Source organism: Anabrus simplex, chromosome 14 (assembly GCF_040414725.1).
Source record: "Anabrus simplex isolate iqAnaSimp1 chromosome 14, ASM4041472v1, whole genome shotgun sequence".
Lineage (NCBI taxonomy): Eukaryota > Metazoa > Arthropoda > Insecta > Orthoptera > Tettigoniidae > Anabrus > Anabrus simplex.
In genome coordinates this window covers 99,192,444-99,218,665 of record NC_090278.1, presented here as the reverse complement: position 1 = coordinate 99,218,665, position 26,222 = coordinate 99,192,444, and the positions used below count along the sequence as shown (strand labels likewise).

The following is a 26,222-nucleotide window of genomic DNA, read 5'->3' as shown; positions in this document are numbered from 1 at the left end:
TGTTGATGGTGATTTATCCATCAGATGGAAACGTTAAGCCTTGAGCACACTGATTTGTGTGGACAAGGCTATGTGCCAACAGCAGGTTTCATCCTCTCCTTACGTCCTCCTCCTCCTCCTCCTCGTCACCATCACACACACTCTCTCTCTCTCTCTGAGATGCACAGATTGCCCGTGGGTGTCAAAGAGAAAGACTTGCAGAACAGAAAAAAGTCCATTCGACACTTTGTGTCGTACAATGTCGGCATGTGAAAGATCTCTGTGACACATTTAGTGTTCAGTCAACAAGATTAATTAAAACAGTCATAGATGTTTACTCTGCCATCTAGTGGGCGTAGAATAAAACGGAACGTTGAAATTGACGAGCAGTCAGATGGCGTCAAAATCCTTGCAAATTGTAGCTGAGGCCATGTGATTGACTAGTGCACCCGTGCTGCTCCACAAACAAACAAACAAACAAACAAACAAACAAACAAACAAACAAACAAACAAACCCCATGGCACTACAGCCCTTGAAGGGCCTTGGCCTACCAAAACGACCGCTGCTCAGGCCGAAGGCCTGCAGATTACGAGGTGTCGCGTGGTCAGCACGATGAATCCTCTCAGCCGTCTTGGCTTTCTAGACCGGGGCCGCTATCTCAGTGTCAGATAGTTCGTCAATTGTAATCGCGTAGGCTGAGTGGACCTCGAACCAGCCCTCAGGTCCAGGTAAAAATCCCTGACCTCGCCGGGAATCGAACCCGGGGCCTCCGGGTAAGAGGCAGGCACGCTACCCCTACACACGGGGCCGGCGCTGCTCCATAGCATTCCTTATAAATAGGTCACTTGCACTTTTCAACAGTTTTATGAACATTTAATAACGGTACCTTTAGTTTATAACACTTCTTTTCGTACGCAGTGTTCTGGGCGGGGAGCACTGCATATTAAAAAGAAAAATGAATAAGATAGAATTTCAATTTAGGGCAAAATTAAACTATTTTAGTGTTATTACAAAAAGGACATAACCGAGTATTTTGAATGACTAGTGTTCTGCTCGTTAATCACGGGGGCTTACCACTTGGTTGCTGTGGAGTGCCATATGGGTTTGTGACGTCGGGTGGAATCAAGTGCTCTTATGTGATTCCACGCTAATACAGACACCGCTCGCGCACAACACGACGTGATAATCAAGCTAAACATTTAAACTTCAATGTAATTGATGCAATTATGCTGACATTAATGAAGATTTATCATTTAAATAAACAGTTTTACAGTATTTGGATTTAATTTGGAACACCTAATGGCTCCAAGTGTGTATTAATATTATGTAACTAGCAAGTATCTAGGTTATGTTAGCCGGGCGGTCTGTGAAAGCGGCAGGGCGGTGCGCCCATTAAAAAGGTCCTAGGGTGAACTGATCTTTGCCTTCACCTGTAATTATTGGAGTGATCATTTAATTATTTGATCTTCAAAATAAATATATTTCCATTGACTTTTCAAGAAATGCAAGATTTTTCCTGTACTATTGAGACGATTTGGAAGATTTTGGTACAAACCGCACCTTTCAACGCCCTCTGGTTGAAGAGCTTGAGTTTTGTTTATCTATACAGTAGAACCTCGATGCATCGTTCCCGGAACTGTCATTTTCCCATATCCATCATTCAGTTTATTTGATCTCAAAAATGTTCCATATAAATCAATTTTAAATTCCCCCGCATGTATCATTCCTCGAACTATCGTTTTGTTGCACCGATCGTCAAAAAAATATTTGTCCCTAGCCACAATTTTCCCGCATGGATTGATCGTACGTAAGAAAAATATACGCGAAAGTGTTTTGAATTTAAAGAGATAGCTGAATACTCTAGCATATAATAGCAACAACCTGTTATGAGCAATTACAAGTTGTTAATCTCTTGAGCAAGGATCTCGTAGGCTGGAGTGCTCTGCGCAGGTTATTCGCGCGCAACCTCACTACGAGCCTCCTGGCGCCAACACTTATCCTCGACCCACTAACCGGCCCCTAGAAGTATTGTTATTTACAAGAATTAAAACGGAGGCACTATAAAACTCAAATTTGCCGCCATTTTCTGTGTTGCTGTTGGGTCGCTAGGGATGCCAGCTTCATTGAAAATGAGAAAATAGCGCGGTTTGAAATAGTCATGGCGTGCGGCGGGTACGTTTTAATTAGTCACAGGGTTATTAATCGTGTCATACCTTGTGATGTGTGTGGGATGCTAGAGGCCTGTTAACCACTTTGTTGCCCCTGCCGAGTTGTCTTGTTACAAGCCGGTCCTAACCAAGTCAGACTAATAATATTTTCACTAGCCTGGTCTTGAAACTAATTCCTACTTTAGCAGCATCCATTAGCCCGCTGTAACATCGTCCGAGGCGCACCATGTTGAAATTCTAACCTCTGTGACATCGTCCGAGCCATGCCATGTAGGATCTCTAACCTATCGTTCATGAAGTTCTACGGAATCTTTACCAAAGTACAGGTTATCGCCATAATATCCACGTATGTCATTAATTTGCAGTAAGAGAACTGATCTTTAAGGTTTTCCAATTACTACGAGATGTAAGGAAAAGTGAAATGAAATGGCGTAAAAATCGTGCTTTTTATTTTCATTGCGTATATCATGATTGCAATATTTTGATACTGTTATGTATAGTATGAGCATGTCCGGCTCAATGGCTAAATGGTTAGCACGTGTTGGCCTTCAGTTCAAGGGGTCATGAACAGATCGCGGATTTTAACTTTTGTTGGCTAATTCCGACAGTTTGGGGGTTGTGTGTGTGCGCCGACTTGCGCGTAAGGATTCATCTTAGGTAGAGCCGCATTTTTGTAAGTGCGTAGATTGCCTATCACCCGGCTTCGGAGGCCACACACCATTATTATTGTTGTTGTTGTTGTTGTTGTTGTTATAGTAGAACCCCATTTATCCTAAATAAAGGGGGCGGTGCCACTTCGGTTGATGCATTTTTTTGGATGACACATGACAAATATTTTCGAAACTCTGATAAGCAAAGGTGCATACTGTATATTAACATTAAAATGTTGACATAATGTCACTCATTGTGTAGAAATCGGTGACTTTCTTCTGAATTTTCTTGGTGCAGTGCTGTTTTGCAGCTACATCGTGTGACTGTTGAATCAACAGTACATCAGCTGGTGTAGATTCATTGCTTTGTTCAACAAAGCGCAAAGCGACTGAAATAATGAAACAATTTCTTTTGTTACTACTGAACTAATTGCAATGGGTGATTTTAATTCACAAGTTGGTTCACAACGAACAGGATATGAATCCATACTGGGCCCTCATGGAATGGGAAACAGAAATGAAGAGGGAGAATATATGCTAGATCTATGCATGAGATACAACCTGATAGTGAGTAACACTACGTTCAAGAAAAGGGACTCCCAAAAATCACAAGATATAGCTGGGATGATAAAATAGGTACAGTAATATTCTGATAGGTCAAAATGTATGGAAAAATGTCATTCTAAGTGAAGACCTTGGTGGAGACCATGGACTGTTGGTTGCAGTTATTGCAGAGGAAAGACCTCCCAAAGTCTGTAACAAAAGAGTCCCAAAAATAAAAAACTTGGCGACTAACCGAGCCAAGTGTAAAGGAAGAATTCAGGGAAGGTATCTGCAGGTTGTTGCGGAGAGAAGAACTGAAATTGGTAGATGAAGAATGGGATAATCCAAAGAAGGTTGTGGTTGGTACAGCAGAAAAAGTATGTGAACGACAGAGTCAAATGAGACAACCTAAAGAAACTGCCTCGTGGAATGATGATGTTAAAAAGGCTATCAATGACAGAAACCGTGCAAGAAGATCCTTATATCAAGCAAGATCATGGGGAGATCAACATGAAATAGAGGAGAAGCTGTCCCTTTACAGAAAGAAAAAAATTACAAGTTAAACAGTTGGTTGTAGCTGAAAAGCGGAAATACAAGGAAGATCTGGCTACCAAAATAACACAGAATGGAAATAAAAAACTGTTATACAGTATTGTTAAGAATAGAAGAACTCAAAATGAATCTATCCAATCTGTAGAACTTCCTAATGGTGAGGTGACTAGGGATAAGACCAAAATATTACAGGAGTTCCAAAGGCACTTTGAAACTTTGCTGAACTGTTATGAAAATGTCACTCCATTAGACGACGAACCTTACGATTTTGACAGCACAAATACCACTAGTCTGACATGGTTGGAAGTAGAGACAGCAATATCTAAGCTGAAAAACAACACATCAACTGGATCAGATGAATTAAGTGTTGAGATGATCAAAGCACTAGGAGAGGTTGGACAACAGTGGATGTACAGGGTACTAAATAGAATCCGGAAAGAGAATGTAGCACCCAATGACTGGAAGCAAGGAGTCATCATCCCATTGTTGAAAAAAGGTGATAGAAAGAAATGTACCAACTATAGGGATATAACTCTGCTGTCACAATGGCCTCAAAATCTATGAATCCATCCTTGAGAGCAGGATTAGAAAATATGTTAACCTACACTTGAGGAGGAACAACATGGATTTAGACCTCATAGATGAACTATAGACCTCATTTTTGCCACCAGAATGCTCTATGAGAAGTATTGGGAGCAAGGTAAAACACTTATAACTGTTTCTCTGGACATCGAGAAAGCATATGACCATGTACCATGCAGGCATATATGGGAACGTTTGAGACATAAGAAAGTCCCCAATGACATCATAGCACGAGTACAACGATTATATGATGAAACCAAGTGTTGTGTCCAGGTCCAGGATGGAAGGTCAGGTTAGTTTGAAACGAAGAGTGGAGTCCACCACTTCTCTTCATAATCATAATGGATGAAGTTTTAAAAGCAGTTAAGAGAAACGATCCAAAAACTAATGCCCTGGATTTTGCTGATGATGTAATGGTATGGGGTGAGACAGAAGCTGAAGTACAAACTAGACTAGATCCCTGGCATGAAGCTTTTACAACCTTAGGTCTCAAAATCAGCAAAACGGAGACAGTTAGCTTGGTGATGAGTAAAAACTCTCCAAGTGTTCATCTAAGAATTGGAGATGAGGAGATGGATACTGTAGACATCTTGCAGTATTTAGGTAGCGTTCTGTCATCAGACAATACCGTACATCAAGAGAAGAGTAACAGAATACAGAAAGCTTCCAAATTCTATCACGCTGTACGTCAAATACTTCGGAATGAAACATTTCTGCCAGTTTCCAAGATGAACTTTTACAAAATATATCTAGTACCTATATTGACGTATGGCCTGGAAAAATGGATAAAATAAGGAATGTGGATATCCGACAACAGCTTGGATTGGAAAGAAGCTTGCTGGAGACTAGAAGTGAAGAGATTGCAATGGTATGGTCACATGAAAAGGACTCCTCGAACATACTTTGACCACAATGTTCCTGGGAAGAGACCAAGAGGAAGACCTTGTGAAATTAGAGATGTGAACTGGTGTTGCTTATATGAGCAGCAACTGTGGATGGATAGGAAAACTGGAGGAGGCTCGTACACAACCGCACCCAGATTGCTGGAGCGAAGAAATGATGATGATGATGATGATGATGATGATGACTACTGAACTGAATACTGTATACAGTAATTTTATTCCAGTAGGGTAATTAAAGCGTGTAGTACTGTATTTTAATGAAAATTCAAAATCAGTCTTATCTCCAATGCATTAAATCCATCATCTGCTGCAACTCGATTCTCAGAACTGCTATTGTCAGAGTTGGAGTCATCTGCATAATATTCATGACGAATAATACAGTAATAATAATAATCTTATTAATAATACAGTAATAATATTAATTCCTGCTTGTTCAAGAAAAAAATGTATCATGGAACTAACTAGAGGGTAAGAAACTGTTTAGTTTTATGCTACACATGCATTCTGGTAAAGTCATAATATAAAAATAGGGTTTGCCTAGTAGCTCTCAGCACATATAGCAAGAGAATAACTAATATCGATGGCTAAGAACGAGAGGGTAAAGACAAAATATTAAAATACAATTTTGCCAGAGCATTTTGGTTAAGCCAGGTTTTGTTTAAGTAGAGTTCTGCTGTATTATTATTATTATTATTATTATTATTATTATTATTATTATTATTATTATTATTATTATTATTATTATATTTACATGATGAAAAATGCCCGTAATTTTTTATTATTATGCTTTCCCACTATTTCATGTCACCGGCATTTATCATTTTCCCGCATCCATCGTCATTTTCCCCCTCCCCCTGCATCGAGGTTTTACTGTATAGATTATTTATAGTTTTTTCTAGCAGGCTCTCCCACCCATTGAAGTACAGACTAGTACCAATTTTCTTTAAATGTTATGTGATATATACTCACTTCAATAAACATTCATTGTATTAAAAAGGTGGACCTTTAACATTTTCATTTTACTGTAGTACAGACCTGACGAGCGACTGCTGCTCAGCACATTACAGGGTGACGCATGGTCAGTGCGGCTGATACTGTCGGCCATTATTCTTGGCTGAGTAGACCTTGAACCAGTCCTCAGACCCAGGTATAAATTAGTGCTGGGATAGGAGGCAGCCCTCTGAGTGATTGAATCGCTTGTAGCAATCAAAGCAGACCACAGGTATTCTCCGGTACTGCTGCGGAGGAAACTGAGCGAACGTGCTCTGTTCATTCTGACATTCAGTTTCTATGTGGGACCGGTGAACTTGACTGTATTGGTAATGCCACAAAAACAAAACAATGTTGTTGTTGTTGTTATTATGTGCTCCTAGTTTTTCAACGGGAGGTGGCATAACTAATTTATTACATCATTTAAAAGAAATCATAAGCTATGTTTAGAACCAACAATTAACCAAAATAGCAAGGTGTATGTCCTAGACAGTGAAGAACAAAAGCGCTTGAATCGGAATTTGGCTATGTTTGTTTCTGTAGATATGCAAACTTTCGACCTTGTCCAGGACAAAGGCTTCAGGAATTTTGTTAAACATTTTAATCAGAGGTGTGAATTACCATGACGCCGAAGTCTGTCTGAGATAGGTGAAAAATTAACTTATATTGCACCATTTATTATACTGTACTTAAATTAATTGCCAGCTATTTCCTTGATCAATACCGGTGTTAAATTAATTTTATTCTAAGGAATGTTAGAACAAATACACAACCAAGTGCGTAATAAGCTGAATGTGGAACTGGCAGCATCAAAACATGTCACTTTGACGACTGATGTTGGACATATATTGAAGGCGTCAAATGCACTGATGTCCATGTCTGGCAACGAGAATTCTTGATGGACCATATTGAGAACCGCTTGTCAGATATAACCTGTCGCTGGTCGCGCTAAGGACTGTAATCCACAGGCATGACGGGCAGCAAGCAGCAACAGAAAGCTTTGAAAGAAAGGCCTGTTGCAAGCAGAAACAAAGCCAAACATGATCTCTTAGAATTTTTGGGTAAAAATCTGGCCCAGAAGGGACGTGTTGTGATACTCCTAAGGCAGTACATGGAATTAGATCCAGAGCATAGGGTGGCTAACCCTGTCAAGTGAACCAATATAATTTGCTTCATGAAGTAGCAGCTCTCTACTCCTTTCTCTGCACAGTGGTTATTGTGGAGGTAATAGGAGCTGGGGCTGTACCTTAATTAAGGCCACGGCCGCTTCCTTCCAACTCCTAGGCCTTTCCTATCCCATCGTCGCCATAAGACCTGTCTGTGTCGGTGCGACGTAAAGCCCCTAGCAAAAAAAAATTAAAAAAATAGGAGCTACCGGTTCATGTACCGCTACTACCGCTCCTTTCCCAGCACTGACCTGGGCAGGACCCAATAGGCTATGGGTTTAGTCATTTCTATCTTGAAGGGGAATAATACGTTATCTCTGTTGCAAACAAAGGCATCATGCTGATGTCCCATTTCCTGATACGGGGTCATGCCGTTCCTGATGCCAGCCTTGGTTCAGGTGGTAATGAAGATAAAATGCATGATGGTGAATGAAACTGGATGCAGAGGTGGAAGTTATCAGCAGTGGCCTGTCCCAGCATTTACCTGAAAGTGAAAATGGGAAACAGCTAACAGTGGTCCACTTGTCTCCTGATTGCAGATTCACTGAAACACTGTAGGTTATTAAAATGTCTGGCACAAAATAAATCTTTGTGTTGAGAGTTGATTGGAATGAACAACTCTAATTTCGCGAATTCATTGGTTAGTCTTCTCTGGCATATCACGGCCGAACAGTTTTGCAGCACTTCCCTCAGGTCACTGTATAGAGAGACTGGGCTTTCAGGCAGAAATCAAAACTGCTCCTTCTTAACACAAATCTAGTATTTTAATATTATCATCGTATACGATTATGTTATCGAAACCAGAACAGATGTTGGACCTGTCATACATAAAGGCTTGGGAGATCTTGGGATTGCCTATTACTGTTTTGGTCCTAATATAATAAGACTGGGAATTGTACGTTTTTGTGTTAAAATGTCATACAAACAGCCTTTGCTCAATGTTGCACTTAAAAAGTTTGTATCATTTCCCACTAGTACTGACTTGTGCAGCGAGCGCGCTGTGCAGCTGAGCTCAAGGTCACGAATAACTGTGATTTCTGTAGTTTTGATATCTTTTTCTCTCGCCAGTTTTATTGTGATTAGTGATGCTTAGAATTGAATATAATGCATTCCAGAACTTTTGAGAATTGATATTTACATTTGAAACCATATTCTCAAATTCAACATAACCTTTAAAGGCCTAATTTACACGGTACAAGATTTCCAGAAACTGACTACGAACAGTATATCGGTGACCAAATTACAATGGAAGATTAAATAAAGGAATTTTGCCATCATGTTGGGTGCTTTTGTATCTAATGAGCTTTGTTCTGTTAGATTAGAGAATTGAAAAATACTTGTGGCTGATCAAAGTTGCTGAACTGAAATAAGTTTACGTGGGAAACTGATGAAGTTTCCGCAGTAAAACTGGATGTAAAGTACCGGTAATTTATGTTTGAAGCTGCCCCGTGGTCTAACTTGCCCGCCTCTCACCTGGAGGGTTCGAATTTGTCGGGCATTTTTACCTGCGTATGAGGGCTGGTTCCAGGTCCACGCAGCTTACGTGATCACCTTTAATTGAGGAGCTATCTAAATGGTGAGATGGCAGCCCCGGTCAAGAGAGCCAGGAATTACGGCCGAGAGGATTCGTCACACTGACCATGCTTCACCTCGTAATCTGCAGGCCTTCGGGCTAAGCTGCGGTCGCTTGGTAGGCGAAGGACCATTGAGGCTGTAGCTTGCTTTGGTTTAGTTTAGGAGTATTTGTAAGATTATAATTATACTAACCCCATGGCACTACTGTCCCGAAGGGCCTTGGCCTACCAAACGACTCCTGCTCAGCCCGAAGGCCTGCAGATTACGACGTGTCGTGTGGTCGGCATGACGAATCCTCTCAGCCGTTATTGTTGGCTTTCTAGACCGGTGTCGCTATCTCAAGTCAGATAGCTCCTCAATTGTAATCACTTAGGCTGAGTGGACCTCGAACTAGCCCTCAGATTCAGGTAAAAATCCCGAACTGCGGGCCTGCAGGTAAGAGGCAGGCTATCCATACACCACGGGGCTGGTATTATAATGATATATATTTCATTATTGTGATGTTAAGCCAAATAGTTGGTTTCCATTTGTTCCTAGATGTTCCGTTTTCCCGTGTTGTATGTATTTTTCCGTGGTCCCTCCAAAAACGGAGAATCTAGGTTCCACTGTATTGTTCTATTTTATTATCATATTTTTCTCCCTATTAGATTTTTCTATTTGCTTTACGTCGCACCGTAAACAGCCATGGCATTAATTAAGGTACAACCCCGGCATTTGTCTGGTGTGAAAATGGGAAACCACGGAAAACCATCTCCAAGGCTGCCGACAGTGGGGTTCAAACCCACTATCCCTGGTGCAAGCTCACAGCTGCGCCCCCCCTAACTGTACGGCCAACTCGCCCGGTCCCATTAGTTTTAAAAGCAATAATTTTGTCAAGAGTTATTCCTTAAAATGCAATAAAAGTATTCCTCTTGGAAAGGAACGAACATAAACACCAGAAGTGTCGGTTTATTACTGCATTCACTACTCTACTGTAGCATGCACCATTGGAATTTAATTTTAATTGTAATTGCTTCCTTAAATTGAGGGCTGCCTCTCAACAAAGCTTACAAAGAAATATAAAACACGCAGCATATGTACAGCGAGTCGTCTAGAACAAAATTAACGATACTGGTGGTGATTATTGTTTCAAGAGGAAGTAAAACCGGCCAATGATCTTCTATTAACACTAATCGGAGGGAAAAAATGGAAGAGGTCTAACACTTCAAAAAATGAAGGTTCAGCATAAGGAAAAGAAGTGCTTCAGTACCGCCGGGATCAGAAAAGAACAAGATGTCGGATAGGAAAGATGAAAGTGAGGAGCCTGACACAAGTGGTCGCCAACCCATGTTTCCTAGTTGAGAGGCCTTGGTCCCCCTTTTAGTCACCTCTCACAACAGGCAGGGGATACCCACCCACTGGAGGAGAAAGGATAATAATTATGACAGATAAGTGAACATTTGCAATATTTATATAAGAGGATGAGTTAGAAAGCATGCGAATGGTTATTTAATATACATATGGAGCCTTTAAGGGCTTTTAGAATATTTAATAAAAGGTCAGGGTTTTTTGCAGATGTTGACAAAGAATTTTGGGATGGTCCCTGTGGCTCCAATTAGTAAACCAACAACTTGTCTTGCATAGTAATCATGTAGTAATCTACAGTTGGTTTATATAGATTTTTTCCTCCCTTTCAACATTTTCAAGCTGGTTGGTGTCTATCTCAAATTAACAGTTGGTACAAACAAAAAGAGTGAAGTGGTGGGTCCAGTATGTAGGCCTTTATACTATCATATCAGTTCTTCTTCTGCTCCCTTGTGTAGAAGAACGTAGAATTTCTCCGTGTACAATGTATCCTCTTTTTCTCAAACTTTTGGCAATTAAAGATCTTATTGTATGGTGAGTTAGTTTCGTAGTACTTCACTGTGCGTGCAGAAGCTGGGGTCATGTGCAAGAGTTTCTATTTCTTTGTCACATCTGTGTTGTCCCAACTTCTCCTAGGTTCCTTCAGTTACAACCTTCAACGTAATAGTATGTTAGGTAATTCACAGTCTATTCTTGGTTGTGAGATGACATAATTGTGTTTCAGGTTCCCCCTTTCACCCAAAGATTGTGGATCCTCGAAAAGTCAGAGTCATTGGCGGCTGGGAGTCCTTCATGGACTCTGAAGGAAGATTGGAACTTGCAGTTCACAATACAAAGAAGATCAGTTTGGACACATCTGAAGCCGGGCCAGGTCAGCTAACTGCCGAGTGTAGAGGACCTACCGGTAACTCGGTGCCTATCGCTGTAGAACCCACTTCTGCAGGACGAGTGCGACTTCTTCTGACCCCTCGAACGTCTGGAGAGCATCTCGTCTACTTGCAGTACGGAGGATTCCCTCTGCCACGGTCACCTCTCTCGGGTCTAGCAGACGGAGGCAGCAGCAGTCCCAGCGGGCCTGTGCGAGTTGTGCTGACGGGCCGTGGGCTGGCTGGAGCAAAATGTCATGAGGAGGCAGAATTTACCATAGATGGATCACAGGCTGGACCAGGTTTGTCTTACTTTTTATGGTCAATAAACATCAGTTGTCTTCAGGTTGTTGGTGTTTTCGTTCTTTGCATAAATAAAGTGTTGGTGTTGAATTTGGTTTAGTTTTAACATTATGATGCTTGGAAGTTTTGGTGTGAACAATTTGCTGTTAAAAGTAACTTTGCTCAGAACAAAGCTCTTATTTCCAACAAATGGAGTAGAGGAATAATGAAACCTCGTATAATATTACTGTACACCATATTTAGTAAAAAGTAAAATAAATAAACACAAAGCTCAAAGAATAAATGTTCTGCCATTTAATTGTTTAGTCAGTCTTCGCCATCATATGATTCAGATTCATTGTCACTTATTTCTTTAAGTAACAAATGTATTCCTTTTATGGAATATTATTATTATTCCAATTTTCAATACTTTACAGTTTAATTTAGCTTTTTGTTCCAAGTCCATTAGCAGCAAGCATCACTGATCTTGTTAACTAGGGTATGATTCTGCTGCTCCTCATCTCTGCTGTACATCAGCGATAGGTTCATCAGCTAGTTTTATAATTTTAGGTTCTGCTTGGGGAAATGAGAGATCATAACTTGATGTATGAATACTCTTTGCATAAAAGTAGTCATTCTTGCCATTCTAACACTTCTTCTCTGTATTAGGTTTACCAGAAGTGACATTGACGGGAATGAAGGCTGACATCAAGGTAAATCTCCAGAATCTTGGTAACAGTGTTTACCGGGCCACTTACACTCCCACTGTACCTGGAGCGTATCTCCTGAACGTGATGTGGTCCGACAGGCAGGTGAAGGGCTGTCCCCTCAAAGTGGCAGTGACCGCTGTGGCTGATGCTAGTCGTGTGGTCTGCTCTGGCGATGGACTCAGAGTGGGTACTGTGGGTAAAGAGATCCGCAGCTTCATCGACACACGGCGCGCTGGGCCAGGTACTCTTCTGTCTATTTTCATAAGTGTTAGAATTGAAACAACTCATAAACCCTCTTGCTTTTGGTACTCTACAATCGCATAGTTTCAGAAGCCCAGCTTTTTTTTTTTTTTTTTTTTGAGGCACCCAAAATAGTTACAAAATCAACATGTAAAATTTTTTACACAAATTCAAATGTAGAAAATCTCACTAAAACATAAAACTGAGCATTTCAGAAATAAATCTACCTTAGACAAAGTAACACAGAAAAAAAAATCTTAATTCTGTAAAATAAAAATAAATTTTCAATGACAGATACATCACACATTATTTTTCTGACTTCTTGAATGTAAAACGAAAGAAAGAATATTTATTCTGAATAGTTTGATATTCATTTAATTTGTGTACTGCAATTCACTCACGCCACACATCACGTTCATCCATCTCATCGTCTTCACTACCAAATACACTGTGAATCACAAAGGTAAATTGAATTTAAGGGTTCCACCTTTCCAATACAATTCTGTTGCACAGGATTATGTTACATGTTTTTTGTGGTACCGGTTTCAACACATTTTTTAGTGTCATCATCAGCCTATCACATACACCGAGCAAGAGGACAAACAGTTGATACAATTCATGTGACGAAAGTTCGCACTTAAAAGTAAAAAATTATATCTAAAATAGGTAGCAGTGTTTACAGTGCGTTAGCAGCATAATAGTCTTTCATTCTAATGTTAAGTTTATGATTGAATGTGAGTTAAAGACTTGATAAACATATTAAAATCTTGATGGTTGACTCGTTGTGGTATGGTAAAATGAGTCTCAAAGAGGGATGCAACTGTTATACTGTTGTTGTTAGACAGAGTCTTCTAAGCTTATGTTGTACCGGTACGTCAGAAGGTAGATAGCTGTATACATGTGGGTCCTATTTTAATTTTTTTTTTTGCTAGGGGCTTTACGTCGCACCGACACAGATAGGTCTTATGGCGACGATGGGATGGGAAAGACCTAGGAGTTGGAAGGAAGCGGCCGTGGCCTTAATTAAGGTACAGCCCCAGCATTTGCCTGGTGTGAAAATGGGAAACCACGGAAAACCATCTTCAGGGCTGCCGATAGTGGGATTCGAACCTACTATCTCCCGGATGCAAGCGCACAGCCGCGCGCCTCTACGCGCACGGCCAACTCGCCCGGTGGTCCTATGTTAGTGTCCCGATTCAGAACGTGAGGCCTAAAGAAAGAAGGAGACCTAATTTACTACGCAGAAGGCTCAAAGAGGCAAGACAAAACAAAGCAAAAATAGTATGAGGCTCACCTTTCACAGCTTAACGTCTGGAGAGGAGTTGAGAACTGGAGCAAGTGTGTAAGCAAGGATGGAGCAGGTGTTTAAGGCAGGTCTGGAGGGCGATGTGGCAAGGGCATGTAGCACGAGAGGGTGTTGTGTATGGCGTGGAAGGTTGAACGCCTACTTCAGAACTTGATTTTTTTTAAACCGTGATGAGAAAGTCAAAGAGGATGTTGGGTTTCTGAGATTTCGTTTAGGTAATAAAAAATTAAATACCATCTGTTCCATTGCCAGATTCAATGGATACGACGACTTTTTTATAGGAAGAATAATTAATTCATTTAAACACTGATCAGAAACAACACTACTGAAGAAAAAAAATGCAACCCTGCCACGTATTCCACCTTCACTTTCAATGAAGACGTCTACAGTATTACTAACATCTTTAAGAAACATAATAGGCCTAAGATTTCCTTTCGAACCAATAACAGGAAGGAATATGGAAATGGTATGTAACTCCAATTCAGTAAACAAAACTAACGTCTTTTCAAGGTCAGGTGTCTACCGATTTAAATGCAATAACTGCAGTTCAGGGCAGACCGGACGCAGCATCATAATTTGGTACATGGAACACGTTAACGTGATTGAATACAATAGGGTTTCAGCGGTGGGGCAACATGTACATGACGTAAAACAGTTTCGCCACTATAGACCAAGACTTAGAAATTCTCTAGGAAAAGGCCCTCTCCTTGATGCCACTGAAAACTGTTTTATACACCTTTATCAGTTTTTTTAATTCCAACCTAAACCTAAACGAAATCTCAGAAAAACCCAACATCCTCTTACTTTCTCATCACGGTTTTTAAAAGCATCAAGTTCTGAAGTAGGCGTTCGATCTTCTATGCCATACACAACACCCTCTCATGCTGCCTTAAGACCTGCCTTAAACACCTGCTCCATCCTTGCTTACACACTTGCTCCAGTTCTCAACTCCTCTCCAGACGTTAAGCTGTGAAAGGTGAGCCTCATACTATTTTTGCTTTATTTTGTCTTGCCTCTTTGAGCCTTCTGCCTACTAAACTAGGTCTCCTTTCTGTAGGCCTCACGTTCTGAATTGGGACACTAACATAGGACCTACATGTATACAGCAATCCACCTTCTGACGTGCTGGCACAATATAAGCTTAGAAGACTGTCTAACAACAACAGTATAACAGTTGCATCCCTATTTTAGATATAATTTTTACTTTTAAGTGTGAACTTTTGTCACATGAATTGTATCAGTGTGTGTATATTGTTGTATACAGTGGACGTCGCTTATTATAATCACTCTGGGACGAAGATGATTTGATAACATTAAACGATTGATAACAGTAGCCGAAAAATAAAAATTTATAGGCAGCCTACTGTATTTATTCATAACCTACATGCACTACAATGAAATAGATACTGGTACATAGCACTCCAGTGTAGTTAACTGTTTTCAGCTATGTAAAATAGTCTTTAAGTGTTGTTTCTTCTGGTTGTCTGTCAAAAGTCCATTAATGAATCTTTCGTATTCATAATGTTTTTGGACGTCCACTGACTTACGCTGAACACCTCGTCGCAAGATATCTAGCGCCTGAAACATTTCAGCAGTTGTTGGTGTTCAGGAAGATTCGGCAACATCATCGTCATCAGGATCGTTATCTTCTGCTCCGTGCTCTTTACCTCTCATATGTAATTCTGCGGAAGGAACTGCCTCACATATGTCGTCTTATGTCTGTTTCGCATCAGTAATGATGCCCTCATCAATGTTCATCCATTCCTGAAGTTCATCTTCTGTTAAGCCTATTGGACAACAACATTCTCTTCTCCTTCTGGTAACTCTCTTGTATGCACTCTACTAGCATACTTGAGCACGAAATTCTTGAAAGCAAACGTGATAACATAAACCAAATTCATGATCACAATAAATGGAAGATTTTCAGTGTTTCAGTATTTGTCCGTACGGGACTTCATAAAAGTGATTATATAATACGGTTGATAACATTATCCGTGATTACAATAAACGGTGTCCACTGTATATATATTTTTGTTCTCTTGCTTGGTTTATGTGATAGGCTGATGATGACACTAAAAAATGTGTTGAAACTGTACCACAATAAACATGTAACATAATCCTGTGCAACAGAATTGTATTGAAAAGATGGAACCCTTAAGTTCAATTTACCTTTGTGATTCTCAGTTCAATACGGAACAACTATGAAGTTTTTAACTTTGAAAAATACACTTTGAGCAGCTTATGACAATACAGTACAGTTGTCACTCTCTGCATAATTGGAATCACTTTCACAAATAAAGTCACTGTCTTTCTAAAATATCTAAACTTTCAGCTTTGAGCTTGACTGAGGCATTGAAGGAAGAACACTTAACACAAGCACACATTGAAAAATAATATATAATTATGATATGGGGAAAAGCAGCTGAAACACAAAATATCAACTAAATAAACATAACTGATACCACAAAAAAAGCAAGTTAACATATTTGTAAGCCAAACAAAAACAGATCTACCCAGTGAGAGTTTTGAGATAAACATTCACAGACAACACATTTCATTTGCTGATTATAAAAGTATTTTGTAGGATTGATGGATCGTTCTGTCGAATGCACACTGATGTAAGTTAGCATGACAGTCCGCTATTGCCTTCTAGCCGCTGCTCAAAGCCGAGCCTAAATATTGCTTCTTTCTTGGCACATTGAGGCAAACGGTATATAGAGCTGTTTCCAAGGTAATTCTTGTCACTGTTGGTTCAGCCAAAATAACATGTCAGAGTACATGTATTGTGTAATACCTCCTTTTGAAGAAATAATTTTAATTCATAAGTTAGAGAGCATAAGACATGAAAGTAGTGAGAATGATTGCAGGTACAATGGCAGGAGGGTACGGTGAACGATCAGATAGTGTTAGGAATGAACCGATTGATGGAGATGTACACATAAACTGGCTTTGGCGGTGGAGTCACGTGCTGTGAATGGAGGAGGATAATGAACGTGGACATGGAGGGTAAGAGACCAAGATGATGGTGGTTAGACTTGGAACTAAATGACACTACAGAGCTAGTTATGATTGTGGAGGCATTTAGTAAATTTACACCGACTTGCTGATCAAATCCTGAAAGGCATAACATTCTATAATGAAGATAGATATGAACTCTTCTTATGAAAGAAGAGAGAAAAAAAATTCTAACAAGTTTAGTAATATCATCTTTAAAAGCATGATTTTACGCTGTGTAGCAAATATAATAAAGACAATCTTTCTGACATTTCTGGTGTGACTGTGTTGGTCATCGTACGTAGGGCAGGATCACAAATCATTCTTAATTTTCTAGTCTTAGATACCTAAATCTCATAGCTTGTTTAGTGTATAACATGACCTGCGTGTTGCAGGTGAACTGACTGCTCACTGTGTCGGCCCTCACAAGGTGGCGTATTGTGAACTCTACGATCACGGTGATGGAACCTTCACGTTGAATGTTAAGCCTCAAGAAGCTGGGAGACATGCTCTCACTATCAAGTATGAAGGTGAGTCCCAACAGTGCTTTCAATTTACAAGGGAACTGCAGCAGTTAATTGCTTCTGAGAAAATTATACTGGAACATGTGCGCAGCTGTTGCTTGTGTATTGTTGTGTTTATTGCTCATGTATTATGTAATCCATTGGAAAATGTTTTGAATTAGTCGGTTGAACTGCGAATATTACTTGGAAAAAATTATAGCTATAGAAGATGCATTTGGAGATTTGCTCATAAATATCCTGACTAGCATCCCCACAAAGCTTGCATTTCAAGTTTGAAAAAAAAAAAAAAAAAAAAAAAAAAGGTCCACAACAGGTACAGTTTGTGATGTGTAGAAGAAGCAGAAAAGGCAAGTTTTACCTGAAGACAAACTAAGGGATATTTGGGCACATGTAGAAGAAAGCCCTAGAAAATCAGTTTATCGTCTAGCACAGGAAAAGAACTGCTAACATTTTGACTACACAAAATAACTTTTGCTCAGGAACTTCTGATTTCACCACAAGAATAAGGATCATCTTTTACTGGTTTCGTGGAAGTGTTCTCGCCTGACGGGGCATGGGCATGTAAATTCTCAGAAGGTACAATTTGGGAGTAATAGACCTCCTGTATTGTACAGGAAGTACTGTTGCATTCCATTGAAATGGGGATATGATGCATGGCAAGCTAGTACAGGTACATGGTTCATGGCCTCCTACATCAGATGACCTAACTTGCTGGTGATTATTATCTTTGGGAAACCCTTTAGGCCTAAGCTTACCTTTGGAGAACACGTGTACTACAGTTCCCACTATTTCAGAGACATATACATCTTTAACTCCTTTAATTAATCCTGCTGGATGTTACTCTGCCAGCCCTGTGGTGAAGGGGTAGTGTGCCTGCTCTTACCCGGAGGCCCCGGGTTCGATTCCTGGCCAGATCAGGGATTTTTACCTGGACCTCAGGGCTGGTTCGAAGTCCACTCAGCCTAGGTGATTAGAATTGAGGAGCTATCTGATGGTGAAATGGCGGCCCCCGTCTAGAAAGCCAAGAATAATGGCCAAGGGGATTCGTCGTGCTGACCATACTACACCTCGTAATGTGCAGGCCTTCGGGCTGCACAGCGGTCGCTTGGTAAGCCAGCCCCTTCAAGGGTTGTAGTGCCATGGGGGAGGGGATGTTATTCTAATGCAAAGTATGTTTGAAATTTATATATTCGTGTCAGAAGCATACTTAGTCATAAGGTTAAAAATAAAATAATAATTAAAAACTATTTACAAAAATTAAGAGACAAAGGAAATTGACCAAATTTACTGTATATCTAGATGGTGTTTTTCCAAAACTGAGCCACACCTAGGGCGTTGTCATCAGCAAGCATTAAATATTGCTCTGAGCATGAAAATGGGCAGAGAGGACATTGATACATATGGTTCACTGTTTGTTCTTCATGGCAGTCGCACTTGCTGTCCTCTGATGTGAAGCCCCATAATCTAAGTGAGGACTTAGCCCTGATGACACCAGTTCTTAATCGGTTATGGGACCTCCAAACACTCCAGTCTTCATTGTAGCCAACCGGAAGTTGTTCACGCGGCTCCATCCATTCCTGCTGCTTAGATTTCCACAAGGAAAGTTTTGCCTTATCTGGTGGTCCTTTCAAGGGCTTTGATGTCTGGAGGAAGCTTTTCCTGGGTTTCAGCCTAGATTGAGATTGTTGATGACCAAACAGCAGATGAGCTTCATTGTTCTCAACCTTCAGTCGTTCGCAGAGTAACACAGAGCCAATGCAGTGGTTCTAAGAAGTTGCGGCTTTGCACCTCTCAGCTTCGTCGGGATGTTGCTTCTGGCACTGACTTTGTGTCTGAAGTTGGAACAGTGTTTTCTGAAAGCGAGGGAGCGGTCCAGCGTTACTCCTAGGTACTTTGGAGTGAAAGAATGTTCCAAGGGGGTTCTATTCCAGGAAACGTGTAATTTCCTTGATGGCTCTCTGTTCTTGAGGTGGAAAGCACAAAGCAGAGATTTTGATGGATTCGGCTTTAGGTGGTCAGCCTTGTACTATGTGCGTAATTCCTTCAGAGCACTATCAAGAGTGAGTTCTACCTCCTCAAAAGTTGCACTCTGGCAGGCTAGTGCAATGTCGTCTTGTTGTTTTGTTTGGGTTATACCCATCTTTGAATTTAGGCCCTGGCCTCCCACACAAATATACTATACAGGTTTATTATTTTAAGAAACCAACCTCCAACGAATGACAGATCACATGCGATGGAAAGTTTAGAAAGGAATAAACATTGAAATTACATAAATTTCAAATTTCCTATCAGTAATGACATTATGAATATGTGAACCTCAGAGGGCCATCGTAACTACACTGCTGTGCAAAGCTTAAGGACGAAAGTAATTTTTGCATGTTGTGGCACTGCCAAGTAACATAGCTCGATGGAACTTGAACCCTAGATAGAAAGAACTGTTGTTATGGTATGGTATGGTATGGTATGGCAGGCAGCTAAGACAAACAGAAATGACACGAGACTCATGATTCTCCCCTGGACATCACAAAAGAAGGGACATGGTTCTTAAAACGAGTGTGAGATCACCACGGAAAGCGATGTGTTCCCATGCTGGCCAAAATTCTTGTGGTAGCCCCAGCAGCGCAGTTGACAAATGCTGGATGGTCGTTGGTGCATGTCCCACAAATGCTTGATGGGATTTAAGTCAGGGGAACGGGCAAGTAAGTCCATTCACCGAATATCCTCTCATTCCAAGAGCTCCTCCACCTGCGCTGTTCGATGCAGTCCTGCATGGTCATCCATAGAAATAAATCAGGGTCTAATACACCTCTGAAAAGACGCACATGGGGAAGGAGTATACTGTCACAGTAACGTTGACCGGTGAATGTACCCTGTTCTACGCCCATGTGACATTATGCCTCCCCACACCTTAACACTTGCACCACCAAAATGATCATGTTCGACTATGTTCCTCGGTACTGCCCACATGAGGGTTCTATCAGAGGGTAGAGAAAGGTCCACCTATTCAATACCATTGTTTAATATAGTGTCCAATATAATTGATACTAGTTTCAACCCTACACACATTGGGTCATCTTCAGCTGTCACCTAATTGGAAACATATGTTTACATACAATGTATAATAAAGAATACAATTTGGTTTTTCATAATTTAAAATTGATGAAGTCGGGCTACACATTTAAAATGACACATTTAAACTGTTGTGGTTGGTGTTGGACTATGTCAACGTCCTTATAATAACCAAGTGTTCTTGAGTCGATCTAGGAGTTGGTGTTCCTTATATGTATAGTTGAGCCATTTGATTTATAAATTATGTCTTGTTGAATAGTAACATGAGTAAGTTTATATGTAGCTTGAAGGGGACATCCACAACTGGAATAAGTGTTCCTTTTCATCAGATGTAGTGATCCAATTGTTTAATTCTGTTTGAAGTGATGTCTGAAAAATAAAATAATTGAAATGAATTATTGAGAAAAGAAGGGAAGCTAGGAGATTGAGATTAACATACAGCTGTACGAGACTCACCCCTATGTTCCTCGTAAATTGTATGCAATTGGCATGGACACCAACACCAAACTGAATGTTAAGAGGGAGCAGGAGTGTAGCTTATGATGGCAGGGGTTGGAGGAGGGGCGGGTAGGTAAGGGATGAACCGATTGGTGGACTTAACATGCCTTTTTTACGTTTATACTTTGCGTATATAGGAATTATTATATCAAACGGAATATTAGGTTTTTCATTGATTTCATTAATTGTGTATTTTAAAGTACTGTTCTAAATGAATGTAACAGTTCTCCAATATGTTCAGCATGGTGCCCTTCTTATGTACTTTCAGTATGCTTAAATCTTGGTCAGTTGATGTGAAATTATGTTTTAAGTCTGTCATATGTTGTGCCATGACAAAGGAATGATTGTATCTTGTAGCATTGACATGTTCCATGTATCTTATTGAAAAATTACACCCTGTTTGCCCTGCATATGTAATTTTACAGCTATTGCCTTGTAGTTTGTAGAAATCTGGTTGAAAAATTTATTAATTTGATTGATAGTACGTGTATCATAGAAATTGGAAAAATTTTTATTATTAGTTTTAAAAGTTATTTGTTGATTATTTTTCTTGAAAATATTAGTAATTTGGTATATATTTATACTATTGAACATGGAGGAGGACTAAGTTTTTTTGTCTATTGTTTCCCTGGTTAAAGTAGAAATTTGATGACCTTATTGATAAATTATGCATTATACCCGCTTGATTTAGCTATTGATCGTGTAACATATAGTTCATTTTGAAGGTCTCGTTTGGATAAGGGGGTGGTGAATGCTCTATTTACCATACTATAGTTGCTGCTTTTTCATGGGATTGGGGATGGAGATATGCAAATATAATAATAATAATAATAATAATAATAATAATAATAATAATAATAATAATAATAATAATAATAATTTGTTTCTAATTGTTTACCTATTTGAAAAATGGTTAAAATACATGTTCATCATCATCATCTTAAACCATCTCCAGTTTCCCGGGTGTGGTATATGAGCCTCCTCCATCTCATCCTGTCCTTGTACCATTCTTCCTCCACTAACTTGTCCCAATCATGACCTCTCAGCATTACATCGCTCTTAACTAAATCTATCCATTTCCTTCGTGGCCTTCCCACGGGTCGTCTTCCTTCTACCTTTCTGTCAAATTCCTTCCTTGCAGTTCTGTTTACTGGCATCCTCTTCATGTGACCAAACCACTTCAGTCTTGATATCTGAATCTTATTTAGGAGAGAATTGTCTATTCCTACTTCTTCTCTAATTTTCTCATTCCTAATCTTGTCTTTCCTGGTTTTCTGGATTATAGTGCGTAGGAATTTCATTTCAGCTGCCTGAAGTTTGGAATTATCGCTATTGGTCAGTGTTGTGGTTTCGAGACTGTATGTAAGAATTGGTGTATAATAGGACTTGTACAATGTCATTTTTGTTTTCATGGGTATTTTGCTCATCCCACAGCAGGTGTCTTACCTGGTGGTAGAATTGTGTTGCCTTATTGATTCGATTGTTCACCTCATGTTTTGCTAGGTTGTCATTTGATATAACGCTACCCAAGTATTTGAAAACTGGAACGCTGTCCAGTTGAGCTTCATTTACCATGACTATTGGTTCTGCTCCTTCCCCATACACTTTCATCACCACCGTCTTGGTCTTGCTGATGTTTAAACCATATTTCTTAAACTCCTCATTCCAGCTTTGTATTCTCTCTCCCAATTCATCTTCTGAGTCACTCCAGATCGCAACATCATCTGCAAATGTGAAGGCTTTGATATCTCCATGTTCTTTCCTTTTAATAGATTTCATTACTGCATCCATTACAATAATAAATAGAAGTGGTGACAATGAGCTGCCCTGCTGCACTCCTCTCTTTGTTTCAAACCAGTCAGAAAAACCACATCCTACTTGAATACAGCTTCTGTTCCCACTATACAACATTTTCACTTTGTCTATGAGGCTATCTCGCACTTGAAGTTCTTTCATGCATTGCCAAATTCTTTCCCTTGGTACACTATCGTATGCTTTCTCAATGTCCAAAAATATTAGGAATAAAGGCTTGTTCTTCTCCCAGTATTTTTCCATTAGCATCCTAATTACAAATATAAGGTCTATAGTTGACCTTCCTGGTCTGAAACCATACTGCTCTTCTTCCAAAATTGGTTGTAAAGCGTTATTTTGTATTAATTAAACTGTATAAACCCCGAATTACTTCTTGCGATTTACTGCTATGATCCACCGTCTTCTCAAATGCATTTCATGAGGTCGTGAAGAAAATCTCTGTATCACAGTATCTATAATGCAGACAACAAGAAGCATGCCCGAACGTTATGACATTAAAAATTAATCTGAAGACAGCATTGCAAAATGATTCTTCTTCTTCTACTTATTCTCGTTCTTAATTAATTAATTAATTTATTTATTTATTTATTTATTTATTGGGTACCGCTTTTGCGTTACACCCAGCCACTAGTCGTTTTATCGAGTAAAGCCAAAACTATGAAGGAAGACATATTAATTGTAAGGGGGGAGATAAGAAATTAGCTGAAAAAACATATGTAGGTATCATACACTGTGTCAAAAACAAAACAAAACAGAACTTGGGATAGAGAATGTTCAGGGACACAAGGATCTACTCTACATCTCAAGATAAATCCCTTAGAGCATTGCTGATCAACCCTCCTCATTTCAATGTTTGTAAGTTGGCAACTAAACATATTTGGTCGTCATTTCCTTTTGTTCCCCGCGAGCGTTGTGAAATCACGGCCAGCTACATAGATATACGCTGCTGTCTTAGATAGAATGACGCATCAAGTCGGCCGTGAGGTAGGCTCTGCTGCTTGCTCTGCTGCAATTCTCTTTGGCTCTCTGTCTGTTGTGTGCGTATAACGAGTGTTATATTTAGCGCATTTCAGTTCTAATTATCCTAGTCGTTGATTCGAAAAGAAGTGATTGGTTTTGTAAAATTAAGCGGAGCAATTGTCAAATTGCATCTTCTTCTAAGAAGACAGCAGTGTTATAGCAATATCGAGACGGTTACACAAAGGAATGGCCATGCCTACTTGCTTCTCGTGTTAGTGAAAACCACGTGTTCTGCAGTGTGTGTTCGTGTGATTTCTCTGTGGCTCACGGTGGACGTGATGATTGCAGACGACACATAGAATCCAAGAAACATCACACATACCCTGAATCAAAATTACGAAACCAGTCTGTTTCATCGTTCTTCGTAAAAGGTAATGAAACTGCGGTGACGAATGCTGAATTGCTGTTCACATCATTTCTTTTGGAGCATAATATTCCATTATCAGTTTCAGATCACGCTGGAAATTTGTTTAGATCAATGTTCCCCAATTCTAAAATATCTCAGAAATATGGTTAAGCAAGAACTAAAACCTCTGCTTCAGTTCAGTACATGGCATCTGAGGCAAAAAAGGGAAATAAGTGAACTTTTGCAAATAACGCCTTTTTCTTTGGCTGCTGATGGTAGTACGGATTCAAATGCAGTTTAACTTTATCCTATAGTTGTCTCTTTCTTTAATGCTCAGAGAGGTCAAATATCAACTCTTCTATTGTCATTGTTAGAGAGTATCGACAATACAGGTGAGGGAATTTTCTCCGTTTTAATAGCGAATTGTCTTCTTTAGCCATTCCATGGGAAAATTGCATTTCTTTTTCATCTGACAATGCATACACAGTGATAGGGGCAAACAAAGGTGTTGCCAAATTTGTGAAGGACAGGCATTCTTCTGTTTATGTCCCAGGTTGTTCATGTCATCTTGTACACATCTGAGCACAAAAAGCAGAACCCAGTTACCAGTCAATGTAGGGAACTTTTTGGTTCAGTTAATATTACTATCTTTATAAGAATTCTAAAAGGCAAAATGCGTTGAAAGTTTTTCAGGCTGTTTGTGGCACAGGCGGTCACAGAATTTTGAAATATGCGAGTTCTTCAGCAGTGGGAAGCTTTGACACTCATGTTTTGTAGTGAGACCCTCCATAAAAATGAGACCAGCAAGCAGTTTGAAACTGTGAAATCTTTCATACAAGACTCACACACGAAACTGTTTTGCTACTTTCTTCAGAGTTCACTTCCTGTTTTTAACTCTGTGAATATATATCTGCAACAACATGCTCCAGCCATACATCATCTTAGGAGGAAACTTACTGGTCTTTTAACTCACCTATTGGTCAGATTTGTTCAGCCATGTTCTATTCAGTCAGAATCTACCTCCCTTCTGAGTGTTGAATTCAAGAGGAGGAAATACCAGAAAGCCAATGAGGACTTGGTAATTTGAGCAAAAGCTAGGGCATACTTGAAAGATAATGACTGTGATGAAGAGATGTTTTATAATTCCGGAAGAGAGTTTTGTTTGGCAGCTTGCAGTTACATTATCAGGAAATTTCCCCTTGATGATGAATTTCTTCATGATGCTGAAGTTGTAGACATCTCTCTCAGAGTGAAGGTTTCCTATCCATCTCTTGAATACTTTGTTCGAAGATTCCCAACTTTGGTCAAAGAAAGTGAACATGACAAACTTGAAGAGGAATTTGCAGTTTACCAGTGTGATACTTTCCCAGAATATATCGTACATGGACCTAACATTGATGTGAATTGGGGCAACATTGCAGAGCTTAAAAATGAATGAATGAAAACCATAACAGTATAAATAGCATTTTGTTCATTCAGAGAAAAAGGCATTTAAACATCTTAACACTCATTTAAAGCATGCTATGCTAGAGCGCAGAATATTACCGCTATCACTTGTATCTCTTTGCTGGTGAAAGGATACATCCTGCATTTAATTCATTTTTTTTTTTTTTATGTCACGTATACCATTATGGTTTTCATACAAATTAAGTATAAAACCTTAAGTAATGTTGTATTTGCAGTACTAAGTGTACCTCATAGTAACTCTCCCACAGAAAGAGTTTTCAGTATTAGGAAAAAGACAGAATTCAGGCCTACATTAAGTACATCCACACTGGAATCACTTATGGTTTTGAAGACGAAAATGTCATCTCAGAGGGAAGTATGCTTCAAGAAAACCTACACTGAAAAGCAGCTGCTGGGTGCGAAACAAGCTACAAAGAACTTTTTATCGCAGAACTAACAGGTAATGAGCAAATTTTATTGTGTAATAAAGGGCAAACGGGGTGCTTTGGATTTGACTCGTAAATGTTTACAACGGGGAGGGGGGGTTAAAAATGGGATTACTGATAGCCCCCTTCAAAGTTTGGCACCTCTGCATATGCCTTTTCAATGTCTAAACTAGCAGCTATGAGGTGCTGGTTATTCAGGAAAGCTGATTAT

The 26,222-nt window shown here is 39.7% G+C and overlaps 1 protein-coding gene across 1 annotated transcript in view; it reads left to right on the top strand.

Annotated features, from left to right (window-relative positions):
- Positions 1-26,222, top strand: part of jbug (filamin-type immunoglobulin domains fbug) — a 292,423-nt gene that overhangs the window by 255,450 nt on the left and 10,751 nt on the right. Inside the window, exons 43-45 of the mRNA XM_068230428.1 lie at positions 11,177-11,620; positions 12,270-12,551; positions 17,246-17,380. Coding sequence (XP_068086529.1) covers positions 11,177-11,620; positions 12,270-12,551; positions 17,246-17,380 — 861 coding nt within the window. The remainder of the gene's footprint in view (positions 1-11,176; positions 11,621-12,269; positions 12,552-17,245; positions 17,381-26,222) is intronic.